This window comes from Pleuronectes platessa, chromosome 21, assembly GCF_947347685.1.
Source record: "Pleuronectes platessa chromosome 21, fPlePla1.1, whole genome shotgun sequence".
NCBI lineage: Eukaryota > Metazoa > Chordata > Actinopteri > Pleuronectiformes > Pleuronectidae > Pleuronectes > Pleuronectes platessa.
The window spans coordinates 1065102-1092556 of NC_070646.1; the positions used below are offsets into that span (position 1 = coordinate 1065102).

Here is a 27455-nt window from a genome sequence, read left to right on the forward strand (position 1 = left end):
ACGCGCTAAGCAGGATCCGACCTGGAGCGACTTCCGGGATCTAATGTTAATATTTGTTTTCATTCATTCATCAATTAATAAAAACTTCCTTCACTGACACGTGGGATGAAGAGTGAGCTGCAGGAATAAACAGATAGAACTTCCTCTTCATCATCTTCATCATCAGACTGAATCATTACATCATAATGAACATATGGACGTTTTTTTTCACCTGTTAAAGTGACGTGGCTCATGACGTCACAGTGACTGCACTGCTCCGTCAACAAAAACAAAGCTGTAGTATATCCAGGATACGGGCACCGCCATCTTGTCCGATTGACATGATTTCACAGGAACATAATAATGTATCTGTGTCCTGGCCACGCTCGACCAATCAGGGGTCAGTCTCAGCTGTCAATCATAGTCTCAACCCGTTTCTATTTCATCAAATAACGAATTAAAACCAAACTGATCACAAACACTTGAACATTAATGTTATAATAACTTTCTGAAATTACAGAAACCATCTTTACAGTCTTAGACTTTGAGAGGTTATCCCATCTGCTAACATGGAGGAGGCGGGGTTAATGACCTATACTGCAGCCCGCCACCAGGGGGCGATCAAGATGATTTGGCTTCACTTTTGGGAGCTGACCTGTCGTCCATCTTTATTTTCCTTCATCACTCCACACTCACCAACGCCAGTCCACAGTGATGTCACAGCTCACTACTGCCACCTGCTGACCTGACAGGGGACAACAAGACAATATTAAATAATTTGATATAAAATTCCTGTCTGTGATTAATTATGTGGATCAAATACTCTGACTCACTCACTAAACATCTATTTCAAAATCAAATGCCACAGACCTCCTCAGCCAATCAAGGCCCTCCTCCTCCTCCTCCTCCTCCTCCTCCTCCTCCTCCTCCTCCCTTCCCTCCGACACAAGCAGATTAAACCCTCAGGAGTCTCATGCACACTCATGCAGAGAAGACTTTGGATTTCAGCTCGGAGGAAACATGACAGAGCTGAGAAGCTTCGGCGCGTTGATCTGGATCTTTGCAGCTCTGACAACAACTGGAGCAGTTAAGAACCTTTCTGTTTTATTCTGGGAGAGATTTTATCTTTATTTTCTACAGAAACTGGTTTAACTTCTTTATGATTTCAGGCTTTTTCGAAGGAAAGAGGGTGGATGAAAAGTTCTTCCCTCTCTTCCTCCTCTTCATACTCCTCCTCTTCCTCCTCTTCGTCTTCATACTCCTCCTCATTTGAGAGTTCAGGTGAGAAACTCTGCACGAGTCTCTGGTCTTGAGTTCCTGAGTTATTTGACGTGTCTGTGATGTTCTTCAGGTGGAACTTGTCTGAACGGAGGAACCTCTGTCCCATCACTGACCAGTGGGGAACACATGTTCTGTCTGTGTGCTGATGGTTTCGAGGGAAGACGCTGTGAAACAGGTGGGAAACTAATAACATTCATCTTTAGTCCATTTTGAATATAATACAAATCCTGTTTGTCTCTTCAGTGGAAGGTCGTCAGTGCTACGACGGAGTGGGACTGTACTACAGAGGACGAGTGTCCCAGTCCCAGAGTGGACGGACATGTGAGGAGTGGGATTCAGAAACCAGAGAGAGATTCATGGCATCAGACGTCAAAGCAGGAAGACACAACTACTGCAGGTACATGTTGATATACTTTGATATGAATCACTTCCTGTGAGACTGAACTGTTTGAAAATCGTTAAAAACCTAAAAAGTACCACAAGGCCACAGTTATAAAGAATTTACGTAACATTAATTGTTTCTATCCATCTGCCGTTCGTAATATTCAGTTGTGGAGGAAGTACTCAAACCTTTTATTTCAGTAAACGTACAAATAAGTACACATAAATGTAAATGTACTTAAGTGAAAGTAAAAGTAACACATTTTAGATTTATGTGCAGTCGACTCCCTAATGCAAAAGTCTACTACATCATTAACTGCATCTACTGTTTTGATTTATATAAGAATCATGCATTCACGGTGCTGAAGACACATCTTACGTTGAACCACTGGGAATATTAATAATTTTTCTTTTGTTTTTTTTTGTTTTTTTTAAGCAAAACTAGATGGAAAATATTTTTTAAAAGTCATATAAAGTTAAATTCTGAACTGAGTTAGTAATTAATTCATTGTTCTGTTGATTATCCAGGTTTGGTTGTTGTCTAATTAATTGGATAATGAGGATTTATGGTCAAATAGAAGTTTGATATGCATCTCAATAAATAAGTAGAACTACTACACAGGTGCACAGGATGAAAACGTATCAATGAAAATCAATATGATAGTTTTTTTATTTTGTCCGACAGAAATCTTAACCTCAGAAGACGTCCTTGGTGTCACGTTCTGAAGAACCATCAGCTGCGGCGGGAGTATTGTGATATTCCACGTTGTAGCTCAGAGTCACGTAAGTTTTTATATTTTCTACTCCAAGAAAACATAAAAGTTTTTATAATCCAGGATGTTGAGTTTAACAAACATGTCTGATCTTGTAGTTCCAGCTTCACCTTCACCTGGATCCACAGATCTGCCAGGTGAGGCCACACTGCAGGTAGAATGATGCTGCACAAGTAGAGGGAAGATTAACATAAAGAGAAATATTCATCATAATAATAACAACTTTATTAACTGTGAATGAATATACTATAAAAACTAAATACAAAACATCAAAGCAAAATGATTCAATAAATAGGTTTCATGGTGACGTAATCAGTTATGATGTGGAAACAGATGTCAACACATCACCACCTGCTCCTGAGGCTTGAAACCAAACTCCAGCTCTTGCTCAACTCACCGTGTCCCATTAACGAGCTCTGTTGAATCCTGCAGCTGCAGAATGTGGCCGGCGCACCAGACCAAAGCAAACCAAGATCGTGGGTGGAACAGTTGCCACATTGGAATCACACCCGTGGGTCGCTGCCATCTTCTATCGCAGCACATCCAAGGAGAAGGTTTTCCGCTGCGGGGGGAGTCTGATCTCCGCCTGCTGGGTCCTCACCGCCGCCCACTGCTTCCCCGACGGGTAGGGAGTGAGATCACTTACTGGGAACCACAGCAGGTGCTGAGAGAGATGAGGCAGGACTGGACCGATTGTTGTGAACTTGTGTTTCAGCTCTCACACCAAAGAGCGGCGCTTCTCTGTCGCTCTGGGGAAGAACGCCCTGAACCAGAGTGACCCGACAGAGCAGACGTTCAGAGTGGAGAAGATCATCGTCCATGAAGCCTTCGACAACAGTGAGGGCAGCTTCAACCACGACATCGGTACGAACACTTCAAGATACATTTAATAACTTGTGTCTGATACCATTATCTTCATGAGGTTTTGAAACCCTCGTCCTTCGTCCTTCATTCTGAATCCATTGATCCATCATCCACCTCAAAGTTCATTAACCTTATTCCTCACACTGACCTTAAAGCAACACTAGGTCACTTTGAATGTTCAACAGCGCCCCCTGCAGCCACACGTGATAATTAGGTTAGGGTTAGTCAAGTGGTTTATCAAAGTGTTGATTGAAGCTCAGCAACTCACTGAACTGAAGGCTCCACATTACCCATGATCCTCTGCTTCCTGAAGCTGAAACAAATCCACCAAACTCTGTTTAAAATTCTTCATATTTTAAAAGCTTCCTGCGGAATATTGGAGATAAACTCTGGTTTTGAATAACTTCTAAGTCCAAGCAATCTCCAAAGCAACTGACTGGGACATTTGTGTTCCAACATGGAGAACATTTCAGGACCATGTTCATGTTGCAGGTCTGAAAACAGCCGGAGATGTTCTAGATACAGATGTTCAGGGTGCGGAGTGGGAATGAGAGATCTGATGATGGTGTAACCAAAGCTGTGACTCCTGCAGCGCTGGTGAAGCTGAGGCCTCGAGGAGGTCAGTGCGCGGTGGAGAGCAACATGGTGAAGCTTGTGTGTCTGCCGCCGCCTCTGCAGAACCTCCAGCCCGGTGTCACCTGTGAGATCGCCGGATACGGGAAAGAGAGTCAAGGTGAGGGAGGTTCTCCGGATGGCGTTGTGGTGTCTGATGGTGGTGTCCACATGTTTCCAGTATGGAAACACTTCTCTTTGATAGAACACCTGAGTAATATAAATAGTTTTGCCTCTCTTGAGTTAAACTCAATGTACAAACCACAACAAGTGTGTGAGTCCTTCCTCTTCCTCTGCAGGGCTGTGGTACCGGTCTCAGTTCCTCCGGGAGGCTCAGGTGAACCTCCTCTCCGACGACGTGTGTCGACACAAGGACTATTATGAAAACATGATCACCGACAACATGTTTTGTGCCGGTCGACCCGACTGGAGCCAGGACGCCTGCGAGGTATTTCTACATGTCCGGACTCGAGTCTCGATTTGCTGAACTTCCTCTAACGCTGCTCGTCTCGTCCCACAGGGAGACTCGGGCGGGCCACTGGTGTGCGAGGTCGACCAGCGGCTCTTTCTGTTCGGAGTCATCAGCTGGGGCGACGGCTGCGCCAAGGAGTTCCGACCCGGCGTCTACACCCGAGTGACCAACTACAACGGGTGGATAGAGGAGAAGACGGGCCTGACCTGGTTCCCTCAGGAGTTTCCAACAGACTCAAGTGTTAACGTCGAAAATCCGCTGCTTAAAACCGTCCCTGAGAAACAAGTCCAGGGATTAAAGTTCCTCTCGCTGTGATGCTGTTATGATGAATTAGATAAGTGTAAATAAAACGTGATTTGAACTCGAGACACAAAACCAAAACTGACTTCCTGCTTCTCGTGAGTTGTCATGTCGTGTCCTTCCCACATCAATAGGTGGCGGTAGTGAGTTCACTGTGGTATTTGTGAATGCGGACCACAGACTGTGAATAAAGATGGACGACATGACAGCTCCTGAAACTAGAACATCTCAATCTGGAGTTTAGGTCAGAACCCGCCTCCTCCATGTTAGTACAAGATACAAATTTTGCTTTTCTCCAAATGTGTTTTTACTACATTTCATATTCGCCCATTCATAATCAAGTTCTATATATATATATGTTAATGTTTATATGCGTTACACAGATCAGATGTAAGGAGTAATTCAGGGCTCAGTGTTTTGCCCGAGAAGATTTCCACACTTGGGCATGAAGACTGGAAGAGCCGGGGAGCGAACCACCAACCTTCTGGTTAGTGGACGACCCGCTCTACCTCCTGACCCACAAAATCTAAATATAGAAAAGTTGAGATGGTTAAATGATGATTAATTTCAAACACATCTCACGAGGAAACTTATTTTCTAGACTTACTGTTTATTTAGTAGCTTACGTAAAACAAAGTTTTGTTGTACAGGGAGTTTGTGTTTTTAAAATCAGCTCCTAACTTTCTCACATATTAATTATTTTTAAATGTTTATTATCCCTTCTGCTTGTTTCCTATTGGTCTGTTCTGAGAGAAGAATGTGTTTGTTCTAAATTCAACTGTAAAAAAAAAATATCAAAACTGTTGGTTTAATCACCTTCTTGACAAAGTAAAGATTTATTAAACACAGACGCTTCATGTACAGCCACTGCTTCACTGGAAATCCATCTGTGTGTGTGTGTGTGTTTGTGTGTGTGTGTGTCTGTTTGTGTTTCTCCTCTTGACCACAAGATGGCGCTAGAATTATACAAACTAAAGAATGGCAACATCACAGGTGATGACTTTATAACTGAGGCTGTTCTACAGGAGGCCTCGTGTGTTGCATCTTAATTTGTGTGTCTTTGTGATTGTGTCTCTTCTTGTAGCTTTGTGTTCATTACATGTGTTTGTGTAGTTGGAGTTGTGTGTCTGTAGTGACTGAGCGCCTCGTTGAACTTGGTATAGTTTTGCATATTGTTCGGATAAGTCACTTTTCAGTTGTTGTTACTGTGTCTTTGTGGTTGTGTATGTGTAACTGTTTGCATTTTGTGGATTACCTTGTGTCTCTGTGTTGTTTTTCATCTTTTTGTAGCTGTTTATGTATTTTACGTGGTGTGTGTCTCTTTGGGGGTTTGTATTTGCCTCTTCTTGCATCTTTGTTGTTGAGTTGCGTCTCCCTTGTAGTTGTGGTGGTTATCTATCTTTTCTGGATTATTTACCATTTGTGTGTGTTCATGTTGTGTCCATTTGTGGTTTTTCTTTGTCACCTTTATTTATTATCGTTTCTGGGCGTGTGTCTGATTTCCTTGTTGGTCGTTGGGTGTGTCTGTTTGTCTCCTTGTGGTTGTCTGTGTCTCTTCTTGTAGCTCTGTGGTTGTTATACATCTTTGTGTAGTTGTTGTAGTTTTACTTATTTCAGTTTATTTTGTGTCTCTTTTTTGTTGTTTTGTATCTTAATTTGTTTGTTTCTGTAGTTGTTTTGCAGCTCTTCGTAGATGCAGCTGTTTTGCGTCGGATTATTTTGTGTGTCACTCTTTTGTGTCATTCTGATTCTGTTTGTGAGTGTCTGTGTGTCTCATTTTATTTGCTTTGCATCTTATTTTGTGTCCATTTGTTTTGTGTGTCTCTTTACGTGTCCCTGCACAAGTGTGTGTCTGTGATTCACAGTGCTGAGCAGGATCAGACAAAGAGTCCTGTTGTATCAAATGAAAACACACACAGTTCATGAGAGACACAAAGTGAAAACCACTGATTTATCGCCTGCTGATTGACTCGTTCTTTCAGATGCACTGAACTGGAGCATTTAGCCTTCATCAGCCAAAATGAGTCATCCTCATCATCATCATCATCATCATCATCCTCACCAGGAGGGGTGCGGCTGCTGCTCTTTGCTTTTTAAATCTCACCAGACATTCAGGTATTTCAACACCAACGCCTGAGACTTGACAGCTCGGATCAGGAGAACTAACCCCAGACCTGATGAACCTGACGTGTGAAGCTCATTGGTGCAGAGGAGAGTAAACTCCTCCTGGAGGCTCACGCTCCATGTGAGGTGTGGCTGAGGGAGTGTGTGTCTGCTACCTCCTCACCAACCTGCCTCCTCCTGTCAGACGACTCTCTGCCTTCCCTCGTGCACGACTCAACGTGAAGTGAGTACATTCAATCTGAGATTCACGAAGCTTTCTTTACAGCTGCAGATGCTTAGACAAAAATATGTTCGGCAGAAATATGAATGGAAACAATTCCTGTGGAGATTTTTAACTTTCATGTTGAGATGAATTAGTTCTCGTGTGTTTCAGTGATTCTACTTGAAGCCTTGAATGAGAAGCTCTTGTCTGGTTTGTTGTGTTGTTGACTGGAAGTTGTCTCCCTCTGTCCCTCAGTCCTCCAGTCCTCCCAGCAGCCGTCACCATGCCTGAGAACGCAGAGTCTCACTCCGTCCACCTCCCCACCAACCGCACCTGCACCATCGAGATCACCAACGTCAGCGCCCACTACTGCCTGGTCAACCCAAAGTAAGAATCATGATGAGGATGAGGATGAGGATGAGGAAGGCTTATTTATTTAGAGTCTGAACCAATAAAGGACTTTAACACGATACCTAAAATGCTCATGAATCGATTTCTGCATGATTACCAAAGACAGAAAGTAATTAAGTACATTTACTCAAGTATTCGAGTTCAGTTCTGGGAGTAAGTTTCTCTGCAAGTACTTTGATGTTTGTGATACTTAAAGGTACATTTAGATGAAACGTTTTACTTTAACATGCTGTTGAATATTGTTACATTAGTACTTTTACTTCAGAAATTAATCTCCTCTTCATTCTGCTCTTCTCTCCAGAGTTCACATGGACATGGGTTATTCCTACAGCCCCCCCCAGCCCACCGTGCGCACCACCAGGACCGAGGTGTGCTCCTTCATCAAGGACGACAACACGGCCACAGGGACCGCCGGCGTCCTGACCTACGAGATGTTCCACATGCGCAATCGCGACAGCAAGAAGATGATGGCCATCATGTTCTCTGTGCCCTTCGACTACACCTACTACAAGAACTACCTGGGCATCGGCTTCTTCAACAAAGAGCGGGAGGGAAAAGATCTGTTCAAATACATGTACAATAACAAAGAGTTCCCAGATTTCATGCGCCAGGAGGCCAAAGGCAGCGGGGTGAAGTACTGCCCTGACAATGAAGCAGTGGAAGTGAGGGGCTGCATGTGTGATGACAACAAGGGCATCGTTAAAATCGAGTTGTACGACAGTATGAGGCAATGAGTGTGTTTCTGCTCCTGTGAGAATGAAGAGCAGCAAATGAGAATAAACAATAAAACACAGTTGAAGCTACATATTCCTGAATAACTACCAACAATGTGTGTGTCGTTCCTGTTGTGTAACGGTGCTTTCATGAATAAAAAAACATTCTGACCAATTTCTTGTCCCTGATTTTTATTGATCATCGATCACAACAGAGCAGAAAATGAAATGAGACGTTCAGAGAATCACTTCCTGTTTAAGAACCCTCCACAAACTCAAAGCACAACTTTTGATTTGTTGCCATCGAGCTGAATGAAAGAGTTTATTCTCTAAAGGTTGTGAACTCGAATAAAAGTTGTATAAATCATTCAACCTTTGATATAAACCACACAGGTGAACAGTGATAAAGAAAACTCAGTTTAATTTGATGAAAAACACGAATTTTAAATTCTTCAGTGCAGATAAACCAGGTAGGATGAACACAAAGTTTTCTAACCTCACAACACAAACAACACAAAGTGACAGAATATTGTTGAAGAGTTTGAGCACGACTCATTCATAACGAGGAATAACTCTGTTAACACAACATAACAAACACAGGGACTCAACTAGATCCAATAACCATGTCCTCAGTGAGACTAAATGTCCGTCTCCCCGTGCAGGCGATGGGAGTCGGTGCACAGACCTAAAAGAAAAGGAGTGGTGTCTGAAGAGACTCTGGGGTGTGATGTAATGACAGGACAATCTCAACAAACCTGTTGTTCACTAAGAAATAACTGTGGAAAAAACAGATGTTGCTAGTCTTGGTTACGCCCTGTGTTCACGTCTCCATCAGCGGCACATACCTGTGTCTAGATCTCTGAGGTGAGGACAGACGAGCACAAGGCGTGTCCTCTGTGGGCGGAGACACGTCCCCCAACAGGAGTGAACTGAGGAGTCTGAGCCCAGCGCTTCAAACCTGCCACAGCCCGAGTGAGACGCACACCTGAGATACACACAGGTAAGTCTGAGCTGGCTTTACTGACAAGTGGTCACTGGATTGTGTTGGAGAAGTTGTTGGAGAAGTTGTTGGAGAAGTTGTTGGAGAAGTTGTTGTAGAAGTTGTTGTAGAAGTTGTTGGAGAAGTGATGTGTACTTGTTGTAACACAGACCTGCAGCTCACATCTTCTCATCCCTCTTCCTCCCTCACAGCTTCACCAGCGACACGATGAGTGAATCAGCCGAGGCTTTGGCCGCCAGCCAGACGAGCAGAAGGAACATCACCATCGAGATCACCAACCTCACCAACAACTACTGCCTACTGGACCCCAGGTAACCGGGTCTCCAGAGACTCATCCAGCACCAGAGGGTTGATGGAGGAGAAATGTTCTGGTCCTCTGCACATATTCATGAGCTAATTGTTCTTATTTCTTCTCCCTTCAAAAAAGTGTTTACCTGGAGAGTGGCCACGTCCACAGCCCCCCCCAGCCCACCGTGCGCCCACTGAAAACTGAACTCTGCAACTTCACCAAGACCAGCGGAAAAGCCTCCGGTACCGTGGGCGTGATGACCTACGACCTGTTTGAGCGGCACAAGAATTCCCCACCAGACAAAGTCGCCATCATGTTTTCTGTGCCCTACGACTACGCCTACTACAAGAACTGGGTGGCAGTGGGAATCTTTCCACACGGCAAAGAGGTCAATGAGGCTCTGTACAAAGAGATGTATTACAACAAAGAAGAGGGATTCAAGCGGATGGAGGGCACCGGCAGCGGCCTCACGTTCGAGGGCCCGAGCCTGGACATCAAGGTGACCATGTCCCCGATGGGCAAAGCCATCATGAAGGTGGAGGTGTGGGACAAGCTCTTCTCCGCTCCGATGACTCAACAACACTGAGCTGGTGATTCAGGTTTTCTCAGAGTAATCCAGTTTGACACACCAGCGTGTTAGACGTGTTCAACCCTCTTGTTCACGTGTGATCCTGTTCCATCTGTTCATGCAATAAATCCACAGCGAGTCTGATGATGAAACATGTGTCTCAGTGATCATTTCAACAGACAGAAAAACACCCGTGGAACAAGTTGTTTATCAAAATGAGTCGTATGCGTATTTCATTATTTGCTCTTGATTTGTTTATTTATGTCCCAGTAGAAAACACTGGTGCCTTCATGCAAAACGGAAACAGTGTGATTTTAGTTTTAAATACAAAGAAGAAAGATCATTTACAATATTAAGTTGATCACAAGATAATAAAAGGTGTTTGTTTTCTGTGCAGGAGAAACTTAATAAAGCACAAGGGCGCCATCTGCTGGTCACATGTGGTGGGTGCAGCATTAGTTTATCTGAGTGATCGGTGTTGCTCGTCCACAGCAGCTCAGCAATAAAATTAAATATATTTTTTTTATTTTTCAGATATGATATGACAACTCATATCATATCTGCTTGTTCAATTAAAGGCTACAACCAGCAGCCAGTTAGCTTAGCTTAGCATAAAGCCTGGATGCAAAGGGAAGAGCTGAAAGTCTCCCCCTGTTTCATGCTAAACTAAGATAAGTGGACAGAACAAGGATTCAGTAAGGTTAGCTTAGCATAAAGACTAAGCTAAGAGACTTTTTTCATTTCCTAAGCCTATATTTACATTTATGTGTCAGTGACTATGTCAGTTATGACTTGTGTCTGTAAAGAATAAAGTTTCACAAAGTTCACATCCTGTTTTCTATAATTAAACATGTGGTGTCTCTCTTCAGGAAAACGAACCTGTCACAATGTGTTAAAGTCAATGTTGGGTTCTTTTTACTCGAGCAGCTGTCGTGTGACATTTTTCATAATTTTTTTCTGGCATTTCCTTTAAGATCCATTTTCTAAAGTAACAAATACTAAAATCAATTCAAATACTTTAGACCTGACTGTAACTAGTCTGATCCAGAGCAGCGCTCATAGAAAACACTGACGACCGCAGAGAACCGCTCCTTCAGAACCAGCTCCAGTGTTTCCAGCGGCATCGACCTCACGTCATATCCTCTGAACTGTTTCTTAGCCGCCGGGTCGACGGGCACTATCTCCTCGGTGCTGTTGCTGTCGTTGCGGCCGATGGCAGCGTACGTGGGAAAGAAGTCCTTCAGCTTCTCTGGGAGACTGCTGTTGAACTTCGGGCAGCAGTAGGCTGACCACATGTACTCCGGCACCGCCACACGATGGTTGTTGAGCCAGGGCTCCTCGCTCTGATAGGGGATGACGCCGGTCACGATGTAGGCGTCTCCGAGGCAGTAAGCCGCCAGCGTTTTGTTGACCCTCTGCTCCAGGATCTGCCAGGGGCCGTCGTTAGAGCCCGCCTTCTGAGGGACCACGTTAGTGAGGGTGAAGGTGGCCAAGCGGTCGTCGTGGCTCCTGTGGTGAAGGCTGGGGTCCATGTGGCCCCGGGAGTAGGTGGAGTTGATGTAGTCGTGCTCCACCGCCTGGCTCTCCACCACGTTCTGGTCCACGGGGCCGGGGGGGAAGGGGGTCATGTTGCCGTCGGCTCCCGGGTACGCTAACTGTTCATCGGAGGGCGAAAGAAAAACAGTGAAGACATGAGAGGGAAACTGACTCGGCTTCTACAGAACATGGAGGAAAGGAAATGGACCCGAATATCAGACGGTGTCGTATGAAAAGTAAATTGATTTTCATCCTGAAACGTATCAAACTGATTGTTGTGAGAAACTCTACAAACAACCACTAACATCAGCCTCATGGTGACACTTCTCATCAGGTTGATAATCTCCTCAGACTGTCCATCGCTGCAGCTCCTCTCTTCAGCCTCTGTCTCAAACACTTGGTTTTAGCTCCTGTCTCTTTAAGACCCCCCCCCCCCTCCCCCCTAACCTGGCTTTGTGAGGGGGCGTGCCAGACCAGCTGCTGGGCGTGGATTATGCAAATGTAGCATCTGCGTTTGGCCTCACAGATTTTAACAGCAGTAGGATATTGTTGCATCTTTATTAACAATAAAAACATTTTGGCCCTAAAGCATCTTTATGGTTTGAGGAAATCATGATATTCTTGAAATTAGAGAAAAATTAAGTTTAATCTGAGGGGATCACCTGGAAGATTTGCTTGGGGCCCCATGATTAGTTTCATAGTTAGATCACAGACGTTACAGGATAAATTAACACCTATAACTGATAATCACTGAAAACAACAATGTCATTTATCATTTTAACTCTGTTCCTTTGGTTTATCACTGACCTGACATGGTTATTGTGTTTGAATGATTTTTGTGGGGTTATGTAACAGAACCTATTCATTACAGTGTTCTTGTACCTGCTCCATTAATACAAACAGTTCCCCAGTGTGGTCACAGTGTGAAGCATTTCCTCATTTCACTATCTGTTGTATTACTGCTTCAACACAGAGTCAAACACATGGATCTATAACATTTACTAAACTGGAACATAAGTATCTACACAACGAGTCAAAATCAATACCCTGTTGTTTTTGTCCTGTAGAATCACGCACACAAGTAATATATCTGAGAGCAAACACATGGTTTTATCACATGGGACCAATTCTCTTTTAAGGACGTCAACAACAACCAGACTCCAGAGTATTGAGGATCCTCACCTGTGGCTCAAACTTCCAGGAAGCTGCGGGCCTCTTCCCCGCCGGCAGGGTGTACAGGTAGCCGGAGAACCACGGGGAGCGGCGCGCTCGGCTGTACAACGTGGCAAAGCGGTACTGGTTGAGGAAGCGCTGGCAGATCGGGGTCCCCAGCAAACCTTTAGGAGGCCATGACCTGTAGAAGAACCGCAGGCATGGAGCAAAATCACCAACATCAGCTGCAGCCGGGCGCCACGTCCCCCAGGAGAGCAGGACGACCACGACCAGAGAGACAAGACGAGACATCCTGATCCTCCAGGGACACACAGAGTGGACAGAGAATCAACCCAGTGGTGTCCTCGTCTCTCACACGTGAAGTGAAAGCAGAAGTGGTTTGAACGTTGGTTAATGTTCAGCTGTTTTTACAAGGAGGAAGTCCGACTGATAGCGTTTTCGTTTTCCGTTCTACGAAAGATTGTGTTTTTCGTTTTCCTTTCTACGTAAAGTACTTTTAACTTCTGACCTTCTTCCTCTAAAAGTAAACAAACACTGTAGAATAAACTGCATGAGTGTGGATTTATGTATCTTTGACCAAAGTACCTGGAGCCTCTAGTCACAGGAAGTTAAAGGTTCCACAGACGACTGTGTCCCTGCGTTTCCACCTCGGTCCAAACACCAGGGAAGAGCTGGCAGATTAAACAAGCGGTTCTACTGCTGTCCACCAGGTGGCAGGATTGCAGAATGCTACCCAACAATCATTACACTACACAAATCCAGCAACACAATAACAAAAGTAAACATGGAGGATATTCAGATCAGGCTGCTGATGATTAGAAAAGAAATGAGCATGCGAAACAAAACAAATACACCTCTAAGTTTGCTGCATACACACAGGAATGCACACACACACACAGGAATGCACACACACATACACACACACACACACACACACACACACACACACACACACACACACACACACACACACAAGCACTCAGGGGTTTTCCAACTTTTACAATAACTTAAGAAAAGTCTTTTCTTAAGTTAGTGGAGTCCTTGTCTGGTGGAAAGTTCTTTCTAATGTTTTGGGAAAATATTGAGTTACTGCAGTATGTGTGCGTGTGTGCTTGTGTTTGTGTGTGTGTGTGTGTGTGTGTGTGTGTGTGTGTGTGTGTGTGTGTGTGTGTGTGTGTATCTGTGTGTGTGCCTGTGTACATTCCTGTGTGTATGCAGCAGACTTAGAAGGCGGGCTCAGTTGCTAAACCTCCCCCCTTCACTTTCCTCACTTCACATACATCTGAAATCCATTTGTTACACACACACACACACTCAGACACACACACACAGAACAACCTCTCCTCTTTATATAACACAATAATCAGCTCTGGAGCTTGGAGCTTGGATTTGTTTCCACAGAGACGCCCGGCTTCACTCGGTTCAAAGTACATTTCTGCAGTTTCAGGGATTTCGGGTACGTAACAACACTTTTACTTCTTAAAAAATAGCAACAACTCACTTGCAAAGTTTAACAAAAGCTACACATTCCTTCATGCACCCTCTAAAAGTAGCTGGATTTCAGCAGTTCTTGATTCATGGAAGTAGCTCTGGGCAGTAGGGCGTGCAGGCGGATTCCTCTCCCCGTTTCCTCGACAGCAAAAAACATGCAGAGACCGACACTGTTGTGTGTTTACTCTGTGAACTCTGCTCTGCTCTGTGGCCTGTTAGCCAGGCCCTGCTGCTGGATGAGGAGATAAGAGACCAGCGAGCACCTAGATCTGGAGAAACAGTCCAGGAGCAACCTTCTCCTGGTTTCATGTGCAAATCCAGGCCACAGACACAATAGAGAGATGAAGTCTGAGAGATATTAAAGCGTGGAAATGTATTTTGTAGTAAGAAAAACACAAGAGGCTTTTTGGGCACTGTAACCTTTTGCACAAACAAATGAATGATTAATCTATCAATAGTTTCTTCATCACGACATCTAAGAGTCAAAGGTCCTTGTTTGGTTTAGTTCAACCAACTGTCCAAAACCCAGAAGAGAAATAAAAAGTGTTGGTTATTCACCCAGTTCTCACATTTCAAAGCCGGAAACCAGCAAATGTTTTTCATTTAGATTCTCTGCATTGCCTTTTGATTGATTGATGGTTAATAAGGACTTAATATGTCACTAAAATGAATTATGTTTGCTGATTTAAAAATGTTTAATTCAAGCTCTGTATATTTGGCTGATTTTTTGTTTTGTTTTGATTCATAGTTATTTATGATGAAGTTTATATTTCTTCTCCTCAGAGTTCAGACATGGGAAGCATCCCAGGACTTTCTCTTCTCCTTCTGGTGGCGAGCGTGTCCATCCTGACGAGTCCCGGCGTCCTCGGTGGAAAGATCCTGGTGTTCCCGGTGGACGGCAGCCACTGGGTCAACATGGACCTGATGCTCCAGAGCCTCCACGCCCGAGGCCATGAGGTGACCGTGGTCCGCACAACCACGAGCTGGTACATCAAGGAGAGTGCACCACACTACAGCTCCATCTCCATCAAGCTGCCAGAGGCCATCGGCTTGGAGGACCAGGAGTTTTTTTCCGAACTCCTGAGCAAGATTTTGTCCATCAAGAAAGAAGGGCCGTCTCTATTTGCATTCGTGAAGTTTTACTGGGAAATGCTCGGCAAGCTGTCGGGACTTCACCAACAGGCCAGCATGATAGTGGTAGAAATGTTTGAGAATAAGACTTTAATGCAGAGTATCCGTGACACTCAGTTTGACTTGGTGCTTCTGGACCCAGGTCTGCCTGTTGGGGTTCTGGTGGCTCATGAACTCAAGCTGCCGACTGTTTACAATGTGCGGTGGGTCACCAGCGGAGAAGGGCATTTCGTGGTGGCTCCATCACCAACATCCTACGTCCCGGTTTCAGGACACGTTGCGTCGGACAAGATGACGTTTGTGCAAAGAGTGAAAAACTCCCTGTTCTATGTCCTGAACATGGGCGTCGACAAGTTCATCGTGAGCCCTCACTACGACCGACTGGTGGACAGGTACTTTGGTCCAGATGTAAACTTCTATCATCTCCTGCAGGGAGCAGACATCTGGCTCATGAGGATTGACTTTGTCCTTGAATTCCCCCGACCCACCATGCCCAACATCTTCTACATTGGTGGTTTTCAGTGTAAACCATCTAAGCCTCTTCCAGCAGAGCTGGAGGAGTTTGTCCAGAGCTCAGGGGAGCATGGCGTGGTCCTGATGTCTCTGGGCACCCTGGTCAAAGCCCTGCCTGTAGAGATCACCTCTGCAATCGCTGCTGCATTCGCCCAACTTCCTCAGAAGGTCATATGGAGGCATGTCGGAGAGACCCCAAAGAATCTGGGAAACAATACCCTTCTGGTGAAATGGATGCCCCAGAACGACCTCCTGGGACACCCGAAGGTTCGAGCCTTTGTGGCCCACGGTGGTACCAACGGGATCTACGAGTCCATGTACCACGGCGTTCCGATTGTCGGCATTCCTCTTCTGTTTGACCAGCATGAGAACATTTTGAGGTTGGAATCTCGAGGTGCTGCCAAGGTGGTCGATACGAACACAATCACGCACCAGAACTTTCTGGAAACGTTACAGGAAGTTCTTCACAATCCCTCATACAGGAACAACATGCAGCGTCTCTCCGAGCTTCATCGGGACACACCGAAGAGTCCTCTGGAAACTGCTCTTTTCTGGATCGAGTTTGTCATGAGGCACGGAGGTGCTTCACATCTACGCACCGAGTCCTACAAGATGCCCTGGTACGCACTTCATTCTGTGGATGTTATATGTGTATTGTTAGCAATTGTGTTGGTGCTGACGGCAGCTGTAGTGGGAGCGATACGTTTCCTGTGCTCTCGACTCTGCAGGAGGAGGAAACCCAAGCAGGAATAGTAACAGAGGATAAAGCTTTTATATACGTTACCCCAAGAGGCAAACAGTTACCTGATGATTTAAGATAATCGCTGATCCTCTTCTGAAAAGGAACTGAATGGTTTTAGAGATCTGGTCTGCACATGGGATTTAATGACCGTGAAGAAAATATATAATGAGAGCAGCCTGATCCTTCAAATGATTAATCTTAGCCACAGACTGTAATTAGATGTGGCTAAGATGGATGACACGTCTCCACTTCCTCCCGATGCACAAAATTAAGCTAAATTATAAGTCTGTGCAGAAGTGATCGTGTTGGGGAGGCGTGGCTTCAAGTTTTAACTAATCACAGTCAGTCTGGGCTGTCAATCATGACATTTATCGCATCAAATAACAAAAGCAAACTCATCAGAAACACATACACATGAACAAACATCAGTGTGAGAGGAACTCAAAAGACAGAAACCATCTGCTAACATGGAGGAGGCAGGGTTCATAACCGCAGTTCGCCACCAGAGGGCGATCAAATGATTCGGCTTCACTTCTGGGTGTTGTCATGTCCTCCATCTTTATTTACAATCGATTATTTTAACACATGAAATCAAACAAGATGAAGCTGTGAATAAATCGGTGGATAAATATTTTTCCATCTAAAAAAAAATTGGTATCAACATTTCAAAGTCAATTCTTCTATTTTTTTTATTGTCATTCTCACTTGAATAATGAAAAATCATTTGTCAAAATGTTTACTGACTGAAAATAAAAATGTAAGAGAGGACACTTGCATTATTGTTATATTAAAACTCAGATTTGAATATATATGAATAATTGTGTTAGAAAATTATCGCCTCACAGATACTTTCACACAATTTTCTCCCGTATACAGAGAAATACATGAAATGAGAAACAACAATGTTGGTGGAGGAGCTAAAAGTTCTTTTCACAGATCCACCTGTAAGCGATCTTACAGGAAGCGTCCATCCAGGACTTCAGTGCGTTCTCCGACGTGTCCACGTGACCACAGTCTTCTCCCAGTGGGTCGTCCAGCTTCCAGTCGTCCGGCTCCGCTCCCACTCCCGGTCTGCTCAGCCAGTACCTGCAGGGGGAGCCGCTGAGTCATTATCACGGAGAAACTGTAACTGACACTCACAAGATACTGTCGAGGAAAAATACCGTTCAGTTGAACTTTTTAAGTTTCTTTATAAAAGGCTCTATCGAGTAGTTAGCCTCGAAAATCTTTGTTTATTCATATTTTGTTGTTTTTACAGTGTAGATAACAGAGTGAAATTACTAGTAAATAATTTTATTTTGTAAATTTTCAAAAGTTGGTATTTTTAATTGATGAAATATATTCAAACATTTTAGAAATTCTTTGTAGTTAACATTTAAAAGCCCTTAAACATATTTCGACCTCGAGATATTTTGTGCGGAGCGTCAAAGGGATTTCTGACTGTGACTATTTTCTAAAAGGAAACAATAAAACGTTATAGTGTATAAAATAATATAATAAACATAATGTAATGTTTTACAGTGTTGACACAGTTCAGGAGAAACGGTTACTGACAGTAAATAAATATTTAGTTCATCAATTACAAACTTGGTTTTTAAAGGAGAAAGTAAAGTTAAAAAGACTTAAAATAAGAACCGGTTCTTTAAGATATGAACAGATTCTATGTTGAATCTATCACGTTTGAATCCAACGTTGTGACTCACTGCTCGTCTGGAGAGACTCTGCTGCCATCCACCCAGCGCCACTCGCCCTCCTCCTCTTCATCACTCAGGCCGATCCACAGTCTGGTGCCGGACGGATCCGGACTCCGACTGCTGCGGAAAATAAACTTCTGAAAAACAGAATAAATGACAAGATTATATACATATAAACTAATTCTCTTTGTTTATGAAATTAACTACACAACATGCAGTAGTCTTCTTTTCTCCCCCACCTGTTCTTGTTCACTGTTGATGACGAGCAGGTCGCCCCCTTGTGTCCGGCACCAGGACTTGCTGGCGCTCCAGGTCAGCGTGCGCGAGGAGAAGTAATAACACTTTGACTCAAACTGTTTCCAGCGGTCGGGACAGTTTTTGCAAATTCGCTCTGTGGAAAAAAAGATGAAGAAAGTGAGAGTTTAGTTAGATTTATGGGGTCAAGGGTCAAGGTCACTGTTCCCCACAAAGCAGCAAAACTTCTGTGAACACTGAGAAGCTCTGACGTACCTCTGGTCTTCTGATTGACCACGGGGCAGTGGAGGTCCAGAGAGCGATAGGCCTCGTTCCATGATTGAACGTCCGCTGCCATCTGCTGGACCTCCGTGGTCCTGCGCCCCTCCCGCTCCCCCGCCTCCTGCTGCTCCCTCACCAGCACCGCGCTCAGGTTCTGGTTTTGCTCTTGAAGCTGCGTAACTTTCTCCTGAAGCTTCTCCAGGTCGTCCTTTGAGAAAGCTCCAATCACCTCGGTCAGATTCAGAATTTCTCCTTGAAACCTGTCGTTGATTTCCAGGAGCTCCTGATTCTCTCCCTTCACCTGGATCATCTCGTCGCTCAGGAGGTCGCTCGTCTCGGACAGTCGTCGGGTCTCCTCCTGCAGGCGAGTGTTGGAACTGACCAGGAGCTCGATGGACTGAGACATGTTCAGCCTCTGCTCCTCCTGCTCTGATGAGTATTGACCCAGTTGCTCGTGTTCTTGCGTCAGCTGCGTGTTCGTGGACGTAAGATTCACGACTCTCTCTGTCAACTCGCTGCTTTTCCAACTCAAGAGCAGATTCGTGGACTCCAGCTCGGCCGTCGTCCTGTTGACGAGTTGGATCCGTTCGTCCAGACGAGCGTTTTGCTCTTTTAAGATTTCATTGTCTCTTTTCAGTTTGTGGTTCTCTATGGTGAGAGAACTGTGTCGATTGCTCAGGGTCTGGTGGCTGAAGAGCTTCTCTGACTTCCTGTTTGTTTGGAGATTATCTGAAAGATAAAAAACAGAGGGGAGGGGTCTTTAGCTGCAACATGACACTTCACCACTAGATGTCACTAAATCCCACTCACTGCACCTTTAAACCCACCAGGAACTAACAGAGCATGAATACTTACACAGGACGGCCAGAGCAGCGCAGGTGGCGAGCAGCAACACACAGAGCGTCGAGAGGACGACAACTGAACAGAGACGATGACACCTCCCTTTGTTTCTGCTGCAGAGGAAGCGTGAAGCTGAAACACACGAAATACAAATTAATATACAATAATAATCACCATTCATATCAGTGACATCAGTGACTTATCGTCTTTTATCGTAATCTTAAAGTAACGTTAGATTTTATTGTGTTAACATTCTTCATCATCTGTTTTTAAGCTTCTGTTCTTTTTTATCTGTTTTCATGTGAAGCACCTTGAGCCGTTTTTCAAACCATGAAGAGTAAAATATTTTAAAAGTTTGTTATTATTCTGCAGGTGTGTCCAGATGTTAAAAATCTCTCTATTTCAACAGGAACAAGGTTTTTAAACATTTCCCCCCAAACTTCGGTAGCTTGTGTATCATTTAATTTCTCATTTTTTTCTAATAATCTCACTTTATGTTGTTTTCCTCGTTCAGCATTTCATTGAAACCTGATTCCTGAATCTAAATCCTGTGAATTTCTGTATAATAACAAGTTAATGCTCATTTTAATAAAGTTCTTCAAAGATGCTGAGCTGGAACCAAGTTGAAATGTTTTTTTAAGGATTAAATCATGAATTACAGAAATTATACAGAAAACACTTCTTATTAAAACCCCTGAGTTCTTATCCACTCACACATGTCCGGCTCCTGCTTGGCTGACGGGGGGGGCGGCGGCTCCTCGTGCCGTCGGGTTGTTGATCCTCGTGAACCACTGGTGACCGACCATCTCAACCTGAGCAGACGAGGAGCAGCAGGATAAACACACACAGCAGATCTGCCTCTTACACAACTCTGATAACGACAGGACTTAAAAATACAAACGGTTTAAAAAGGACCTTTGTGTTCGAGGTGTCGAGGATCACAGGTGTCGATGTGGTCGACTGGTTTTAGAATCTTTAAAAAAAGGTTTCTGTGGTTTTCTTGTGTGAATCACAAAAGAGAATCACACTCTTCTCTTTAGCAGCGTCTCACACGTTCTGATTCACACACACACACACACAATCACACACACACAAACACAGACACACACCAGAAAGCAACATTTCTTTAAGATGTACTTTAAACTTTTTCCTTCAGATCTGCAGCTAGAAGAACATGATCAATAACAGAACATGTTTTATAAAATCCTGTTTGGTGCATTGTTAAACAAACGCATGTATAAAATCCTTATATTCAGTAAATTAGTAGATTGAAAATGAATGAAAAATCTTCGTATATCAGTTTTTATATAATCCCTTAATAAAACTGTATTTAATTAAGAAACCTTTAACTCAGTATTTTAATTTAATGCTGCTTTTGATGACTATTATTACTTTTACAGTTAAAGTTACTTTGAAGCTCACAATTCTACACACACTGGGCACATACCTATTTTATATACCTATAATTTTCTATACATAAGACCGACCTATAAAATCTGAAGTATTACTCTACATTATACTCCAACAACATACATCAGATCTAATAATCCTCCACTGCAGGAGTATTTCTGATACTTTAAATACATTTGTTAATACTTTATATCTAATCACAATAATATTAACCACATATTAGAAGAACACTGGATCTGTTTTAGTCGTCAAGAAGAATTTATTAATGTTGTATTGTGCCTTCATCATCAGAATCCTGTGTATTGATCTATATATTTATATATATATATAATAAAGAGCTAATATTCATAATAACATGCAGCTAGTTAATGGTGATTAAGTTTAATTTAAACTATTAACAAAGATCTGACGTCTTTTAAATCATTTCTTACAACATATCTTTATAAAAAGCCTTTTCTTAATCTCAGTGCATCACATGTGTTGACGTATTTAATTATTTAATTATTAATGTTTAAATGTTATTTATTTTCAGATGTTCCACTCCTGCTTCAACAATGTAAAGTGGATTATCTGGCACATATTTAATATTTTTAAAGCACCTTCTCTTGCTCTCTCTTCCTTTCTATTTCCCTGTGTCTCAGAACGTTTCCCCCCCGACTGTATTTCCTTCTCTGGCTGAACACAAACACACAACGTGCAGCTGAAGCTCCGACTCATCCGGTCGGATCCGGACTCACCTGGATCACGTCTCTCCTGTCCTTCAGAACCCGCTTGTCCCCGATCGTCCTCCTGAACCTCAGCTTGTCTCCAGACGACTGACGTCCTCCGTGTCTGCAGCTGAAGAATCAAACCTTCTCTTCTTCTGCTGCTTCACCTCAACCCTCTGCAGACGGACCTGTAATAACGGCCTCTTCTATTTGATGTCACCTTATCTGACTGGGAACAATGGTCCCTGACGCTGGGATTTGTGTGTCTGTGTTTGGTCTTTTAACAGCTCCAATGATTTCCCACTCACACCATTAATCATTTGTTTGATGTTTCCTGCTGCTGAACCTTTAACGCTTCAGACAAACGTAATAAACAAAACTGTAAATTCAAATTAAACTCAACGAACAAACCCTGTAGTTCATTTTACTGAATAAGAATAAGAAGGTGGCAGATGTGAGTTACATAGAATCTCTGAAAACATTACTGATGTAGTTTCCCCTGTTTGCAGCGTGTTTCTGTATTTGCATGTGTTGTCACTTGTTGCAGCTCGCGTGTTGTGTAACTGATGAATTTGTGTTCTTAATTTGCACGTGTCTTTTTCTATTTGCATGTGTTTCTCTTCATTGGCAGAGAGTGGAGTTCCCTCGGTCACTGCACTTTACCAATGAGTCAAATAAAACCAGAAAGTCTTTGACTGATCTGCTCGAACTCGACAAATTCAACATCAACAGAACCAGCTCCACGGGGAAATGAATGTACCAGTTTGAAATGAGCTGAAACAATCACTTATTCTAATGTTCAGCCGTCCACATACTTATGGCCAGGAAGTGTTTACCCGTCTTCAGGGATGAAAATAAAACCACACGAAGCTTTGAGACCCAGATACAAACATCAAGAGGAGACGACACAAGACGCTGCCTGTGTTTATCTCACTTAATGGTGATTGTGCGATACAGTAAAATGTCAAACATGCAGCTATCAGCAGGACATCTGGTGTCAACAGGCGCAGATAAGACACACAATGCTCGTGTCTGCAGGAGGTTCAGTCCCGAGGAGCTGCAGGAAACTCGTGTGAGAAGAAGGAACAGCTTCAATCTGATGAAACCTTCAAATCCAACCCAGATTATTATGGGACATCACATATGTAACGTTTATGAAAAGTTATCTGGTGATTTTTACATTCATGAATGATGTATTCTAGTTTTTATTATTGTAAGGGATCACACGTTAACTGTTTTTATTCTTTTACACTTTTGTGTTATTCTTTTTTCTGTAGCTTTGTTTTGAGAAGTGCTTTTTCCATAAAGTTATTAATTGTATTTTTGGTTTGTGAGCTTATCAGAAGGTTGATGCAAAAACCTCAGAAAAGATTTTTAAAAAACTACAGATCCAGATTTTTTTTTAAACTTTCTTTAACATCGTGAGGAAGGAAGTTTTTTTTGCTTGATTTTTAGACCTGATTTATGGGACTGATATTTATGAGTGAGTGTAAATTAGTGCAAATCCAAATATAAATTTGAATCTGCAATGAATTTGAATGTGGTTTCATGGGAGGTTACATGTTGTGGCTGTGGATTCATGGTAGATACAATAGTTTATATGAATCTTTATAGTTTTAGAAATATGTCCAAACAGAATTTAAAGGACTTTTAAGAGACATCAATCTGCTGAGGGACACAGAAAGTTGTGTGTGTGTGTGTGTGTCTGTGTGTGTGCTGCATACAGAGGACAAGCAGCGACACTCTGTGCTAATGGTTCCTCTTCCTCTTTATCTTCATCGCCTGTTTACGACTCAGCAGGAAGCAACATTATCACGGAGGCTTTTATCTTCAGGGGGTCAGCGTGTGTTTCTACACTTGTGAGGACTCAACCTGAAACTGAGCTTCAACGTCCAGGAGCACGTCGCAAAGACAGCAGACACACACACACACACACACACACACACACACACACACACACACACACACACACACACACACACACACACACACACACACACACACACACACACACACACACACACACAGGTCTGCACAGTAATAGCAGGAACCTGAGCTTTCTACTTCGATGAGCTTTTCTTAGAAATCTCACACTGTGTCATCTCAGATCACAGATTCCAAACGTGTGAATATAGTTTTTTTCTAGTTCTGATGAGTCATTCTGGTGCCTGTAAAAATATCGAAGGTTTAAAATAAGAGACGATGAAGCAATAAACTTTAAACTGAATCACAAGAGGCTTTTCAACACATAATTTAAGCTTTATAAAACCTAATACTTCAAACCTATTTGAGTTTATGTGTGTATTTCTGTGCATATCATGGAATCAACACATATTCTAGACTTAATTTCTATTTTAAACACAATTATTCACTATATTTCAGTGTATTTCACTCACACCTGCAGTGTCTGTATAAACTGCATGAATGGACCGATGGAAAATCTCAAAGCTCCAACACATATATACTTTAGACAATAGAGGGTTCGGGCATCACTTCCTGTTTCCTGTTTCCACACGCCAGCGCCTCCGTGCACAGCGCCACGTCTCACGGGACCAAAACTTCTTCCACACTTTAAAAGATTAACTGTTTATTTAATAAAGTTTCATTGAATTGTTTCTGTTCAGTTAAAAAACTCACAGCAGATTCCCTGTCAGGTGGACGTGTCCCCGTCTCACTCCTGGACTTTGCTCTTCCAGACCACCAGGTAGACGAGGACGGGGATGATGCTGACTGGGATGAGCGTGAGGACCATCACCAACCAGTGAGGCGCGTCCTCAAACACCAGCTCCTCGTTGCTGCAGTTGTGGAAGTACTGGGAGTGGATGAAGATGAAGAAGTCCTGAGTGTCCTGGTTTGGATAGAAGCAGTCGGTCAAGTTGGACAGCTTCTCCAGACACCGCGTGAGTTCGCTGTACGGCCTGAAACAGACGAGGAAGAGTTATCAAGTGAGAAATCATCATCACCAATGTCTCAAACAGCGAATTCAATCTTTATTGTGGTTTTTTTAATCATTGTGAACTGAGTGTTGTTGAGTTTTTGATCACGAAACTGACAAAACGGAGCAGTACCACTGGAATTCACATGGGGGCGGTGTTGCCAATAGTTCATTTGACCTGGTGACGGTTTTATATTCTTTAAAGAACAAATAACAAATCAAGAAATTCAAACTGATGTTCGTTTGAACAAGAGGAAACACACGTTACATATGTTTTAGAAGCTTTAACTTTTACTCAACGTTAAAAACCAAAGAAAGAAAGTTTTCTTTTTAATTCACAAGAAAATTTTAATCACCTCACTTTGTGAGGAACTGGGCTCCTCCCTTTTGAAACTGGACCATCAGTGCAACATGTCTGTCTGTGACTGGGACTGAGGCGTCCAAGGTTTAACCATTTCCTCTCGGAACATAAACAGCAGGACCGGGGGGGGGGGGGGGGGGGGGTAAATGAGCTAAAGGAAGAGCCAATCAGACCCCTGTGTTTCCCCTGCAGGGCGGAGGCCGGCCGCCTCAGACTCGCTGACGGACATTTCCACAGACATTCACACACACTCTGCGTTCTACAGCTTCACACTTCTGTGGTTCTAAAGTTATTGTTTTGTGTGGGACGACAATTCAAACAGTAAAACATTGTTTTTAAAGCACAACAAGGAAATAAAGCTGTAAATCAAAAAATGCATGTTGCTAAAAGTTAGCAACAAAGTGAACAAACACCGAGGATCTGCGTGTAGTACCTGCTGACGTGCTCCAGGTGGCACCAGTCCTCTGAGCTGATGCTGAACATCTCGTTGTGGAACGGTTCTCCACAGTACGCGTGACTGGCGTAAACCAGCAGGGGGTGATCACAGTGTCTGTGAGCAGACGCCGTGTCCTGGTCCTGGAACTTCTCTGCACAAACACAACACACATGAACCAACACACACGTGTCACATCGAGTTACACAAAGGAAACGAAGAGGTTCGCTGTCCCTCACCGTTTTCCTCTGTGATAAACGTCAGGTTCTTATTTTCCAGCTCCTCCTCGATGAGACTCTTCTCCTCTGGGGTCAAAATGGACGTCACGTTTTCTGCAGGAAAAAAAAAATATTCATGTTTCTGACTAATAAATGATCATCAGTTAAATCGATAAGAAGAGAATTCGTACAAACGACCGATGAACGAGACCGGAGCCGAGGGGATTTGGGGATTAATTGAAAAGTTGTTGATCATAACGAATAAACACAAATTCCACCAATCTGTGAATTCTGTTGTGCAATTTTGAATCTTTGTAGTTTCCTTTGTAGGTTTTTTAATTCAATCTTATGTGATTTTACAAAAAGGAGAAAATTGCAGAAAAATCCTGATAAAGTTTTTAGATAATAAAATAACATTGTTTCAGCACAATGAGCATAAAACATTACAGAGGGGTTCAAATCCTACAAATTATAGTTATAACAAAACATAACAGATTTCAGTTTCTATTATATATATATTATGTTCTAATATGTCCCCTCTTGACTCAGAAGAGCAATAATGAAAATTATCCTTAAGTGCAGACATACTTATTAATATGATTAACTGAAAATCATCTAAGCAACAAGTTTGTTAAATGATTATATGATTAAATAATCATTTTTACAGCAACAGCAGCTCAAACTCCAGAATCTGTTCTAAAACATTTTCTCTAATGACGACAGATTCAAATCTTGTTCCTGACGAACAGAAGCATCAACGTCTCACATCATCTGACATTTAATAAATCAAATAACTGAGAGTTAATGAGATGAATTAACACAGAACGATGAAAAGTTGTAGACGAGAGATGAAAAATTAGACGTTTTACCGTCGGCGGAGACAGTGAAGGTTTGATTCCTCTCGGCTCCGCTCCGCTCTTCCACCGTCACGTTGGCAGTTTGTGATTTAACACCTGTGAACACAGATTCCAACACATTTCAACAGAGACTCTCTCTCGTCTCTGAAATGTCCCGTCTGGGTTTTTCCTCCATCAGCTCCTCGACTCGGAGAACAATGGACGCTCGTGGAAACATTCAGGAAACAAAAGACAAAAACAACAGGAAATCCCAGAAGAAGAGTTCAACTCAAACCAATGTTTTAAAAACTCTAAATGAAAAGGTGAAGTCAGGTTTGTACCTGCGATCAGAAGAGGAAGGAGCAGGTAGAGCATCATGGTGGACGGCGGGGGGGAACCTGCGAGGCCGCTGTGTGACCTGAGGAGACGACTCCGAGCAGAGCGGGTTCATGAGGAAGAAGCCCAGCCCTCTTTAGACTGGCTCTGCTCGGTGTGTGTGTGTGTGTGTGTGTGTGTGTGCGTGTGTGTGTGTGTGTGTGTGCGTGCGTGTGTGTGTGGGTGTGTGTGTGATGTCCCTGAGAGATAAACAGTAGGAAAGAGGATGTGGCAGGGAGGGGAATCGAACCATGACGGTACATGTGAAGAGAAAATCTAAATCTAAATCTAATTGATGTAACTGTTAAAAACCTGACGATTCCCTAAAGGCAGATTTGTCATTGTGACCTTTGACCTTTCACCGCCAAATTTTAATCACTTCATCCGTTTGAAACAAATTTGAAGAGATTCATTCACCAAATGTTTATTAATCTGTCACTGAAAATACTCGACAGATGTACGATCCCGATTCAGTGACTTTTTCTTAAAGCTGCAAAAATGGCCGAGCATTATTTAAAGGTTAAATAAAACATGAGTCAGCAGTTTTTCTTAAAGAAGGAAGCGATGAGCTCGAG

The 27455-nt window shown here is 43.1% G+C and overlaps 7 protein-coding genes and 1 long non-coding RNA gene across 12 annotated transcripts; 4 read left to right on the forward strand and 4 right to left on the reverse strand.

Annotated features, from left to right (window-relative positions):
- The first annotated feature begins 917 nt into the window (after positions 1-917).
- On the forward strand, positions 918-5525 carry plaub (plasminogen activator, urokinase b). Its single transcript, XM_053414218.1, has 11 exons — positions 918-1065; positions 1149-1260; positions 1331-1435; positions 1504-1657; positions 2327-2424; positions 2513-2551; positions 2847-3039; positions 3130-3278; positions 3871-4011; positions 4190-4338; positions 4411-5525. The coding sequence occupies exons 1-11, from the start codon at positions 1000-1002 to the stop codon at positions 4675-4677; spliced, it is 1473 nt and encodes a 490-aa protein (XP_053270193.1). The 5' UTR covers positions 918-999; the 3' UTR covers positions 4678-5525.
- On the reverse strand, positions 1248-5063 carry LOC128427137 (uncharacterized). Its single transcript, XR_008333322.1, has 2 exons — positions 2812-5063; positions 1248-2579 (listed from the first exon to the last, which is right to left on the reverse strand). It is a non-coding gene; the product is annotated as an uncharacterized LOC128427137 (long non-coding RNA).
- Positions 5526-6786: 1261 nt separating the features above from the next.
- On the forward strand, positions 6787-8287 carry LOC128427134 (tereporin-Ca1). Its single transcript, XM_053414231.1, has 3 exons — positions 6787-7009; positions 7252-7375; positions 7701-8287. Exons 2-3 carry the CDS (start codon positions 7272-7274, stop codon positions 8131-8133), a joined length of 537 nt encoding a protein of 178 aa, XP_053270206.1. The 5' UTR covers positions 6787-7009; positions 7252-7271; the 3' UTR covers positions 8134-8287.
- Positions 8288-8952: 665 nt separating this feature from the next.
- On the forward strand, positions 8953-10121 carry LOC128427133 (DELTA-actitoxin-Afr1e). The gene is made up of 3 exons (XM_053414230.1): positions 8953-9112; positions 9304-9423; positions 9540-10121. The coding sequence occupies exons 2-3, from the start codon at positions 9320-9322 to the stop codon at positions 9985-9987; spliced, it is 552 nt and encodes a 183-aa protein (XP_053270205.1). The 5' UTR covers positions 8953-9112; positions 9304-9319; the 3' UTR covers positions 9988-10121.
- Positions 9894-14362, reverse strand: LOC128427129 (endonuclease domain-containing 1 protein). Of its 3 annotated transcripts, XM_053414224.1 has the most exons (4): positions 14180-14314; positions 13264-13426; positions 12688-12976; positions 9894-11624 (listed from the first exon to the last, which is right to left on the reverse strand). In XM_053414224.1, exons 3-4 carry the CDS (start codon positions 12967-12969, stop codon positions 11004-11006), a joined length of 903 nt encoding a protein of 300 aa, XP_053270199.1. In that variant the 5' UTR covers positions 12970-12976; positions 13264-13426; positions 14180-14314; the 3' UTR covers positions 9894-11003. The 3 variants fall into 3 exon arrangements, with proteins under 3 accessions (XP_053270199.1, XP_053270198.1, XP_053270200.1); XM_053414223.1 differs by lacking the exon at positions 13264-13426 and having other exon boundaries at positions 14180-14362; XM_053414225.1 differs by lacking the exon at positions 14180-14314 and having other exon boundaries at positions 13264-13830.
- Positions 13894-17323, forward strand: LOC128427124 (UDP-glucuronosyltransferase 2C1). The gene is made up of 2 exons (XM_053414217.1): positions 13894-14134; positions 14953-17323. Exon 2 carries the CDS (start codon positions 14962-14964, stop codon positions 16564-16566), a length of 1605 nt encoding a protein of 534 aa, XP_053270192.1. The 5' UTR covers positions 13894-14134; positions 14953-14961; the 3' UTR covers positions 16567-17323.
- On the reverse strand, positions 16508-23820 carry LOC128427126 (asialoglycoprotein receptor 1). Of its 3 annotated transcripts, XM_053414221.1 has the most exons (8): positions 21753-23820; positions 20521-20661; positions 20320-20417; positions 19621-19737; positions 18760-19494; positions 18489-18640; positions 18259-18386; positions 16508-17641 (listed from the first exon to the last, which is right to left on the reverse strand). In XM_053414221.1, the coding sequence occupies exons 3-8, from the start codon at positions 20321-20323 to the stop codon at positions 17473-17475; spliced, it is 1305 nt and encodes a 434-aa protein (XP_053270196.1). In that variant the 5' UTR covers positions 20324-20417; positions 20521-20661; positions 21753-23820; the 3' UTR covers positions 16508-17472. The 3 variants fall into 3 exon arrangements, with proteins under 3 accessions (XP_053270196.1, XP_053270195.1, XP_053270194.1); XM_053414220.1 differs by lacking the exon at positions 20521-20661; XM_053414219.1 differs by lacking the exons at positions 20320-20417; positions 20521-20661; positions 21753-23820 and having other exon boundaries at positions 19621-20301.
- Positions 23821-24292: 472 nt separating this feature from the next.
- Positions 24293-27004, reverse strand: LOC128427131 (receptor activity-modifying protein 3). The gene is made up of 5 exons (XM_053414229.1): positions 26847-27004; positions 26539-26622; positions 25691-25783; positions 25452-25605; positions 24293-24640 (listed from the first exon to the last, which is right to left on the reverse strand). The coding sequence occupies exons 1-5, from the start codon at positions 26881-26883 to the stop codon at positions 24394-24396; spliced, it is 615 nt and encodes a 204-aa protein (XP_053270204.1). The 5' UTR covers positions 26884-27004; the 3' UTR covers positions 24293-24393.
- Between the last annotated feature and the right edge of the window lie 451 nt (positions 27005-27455).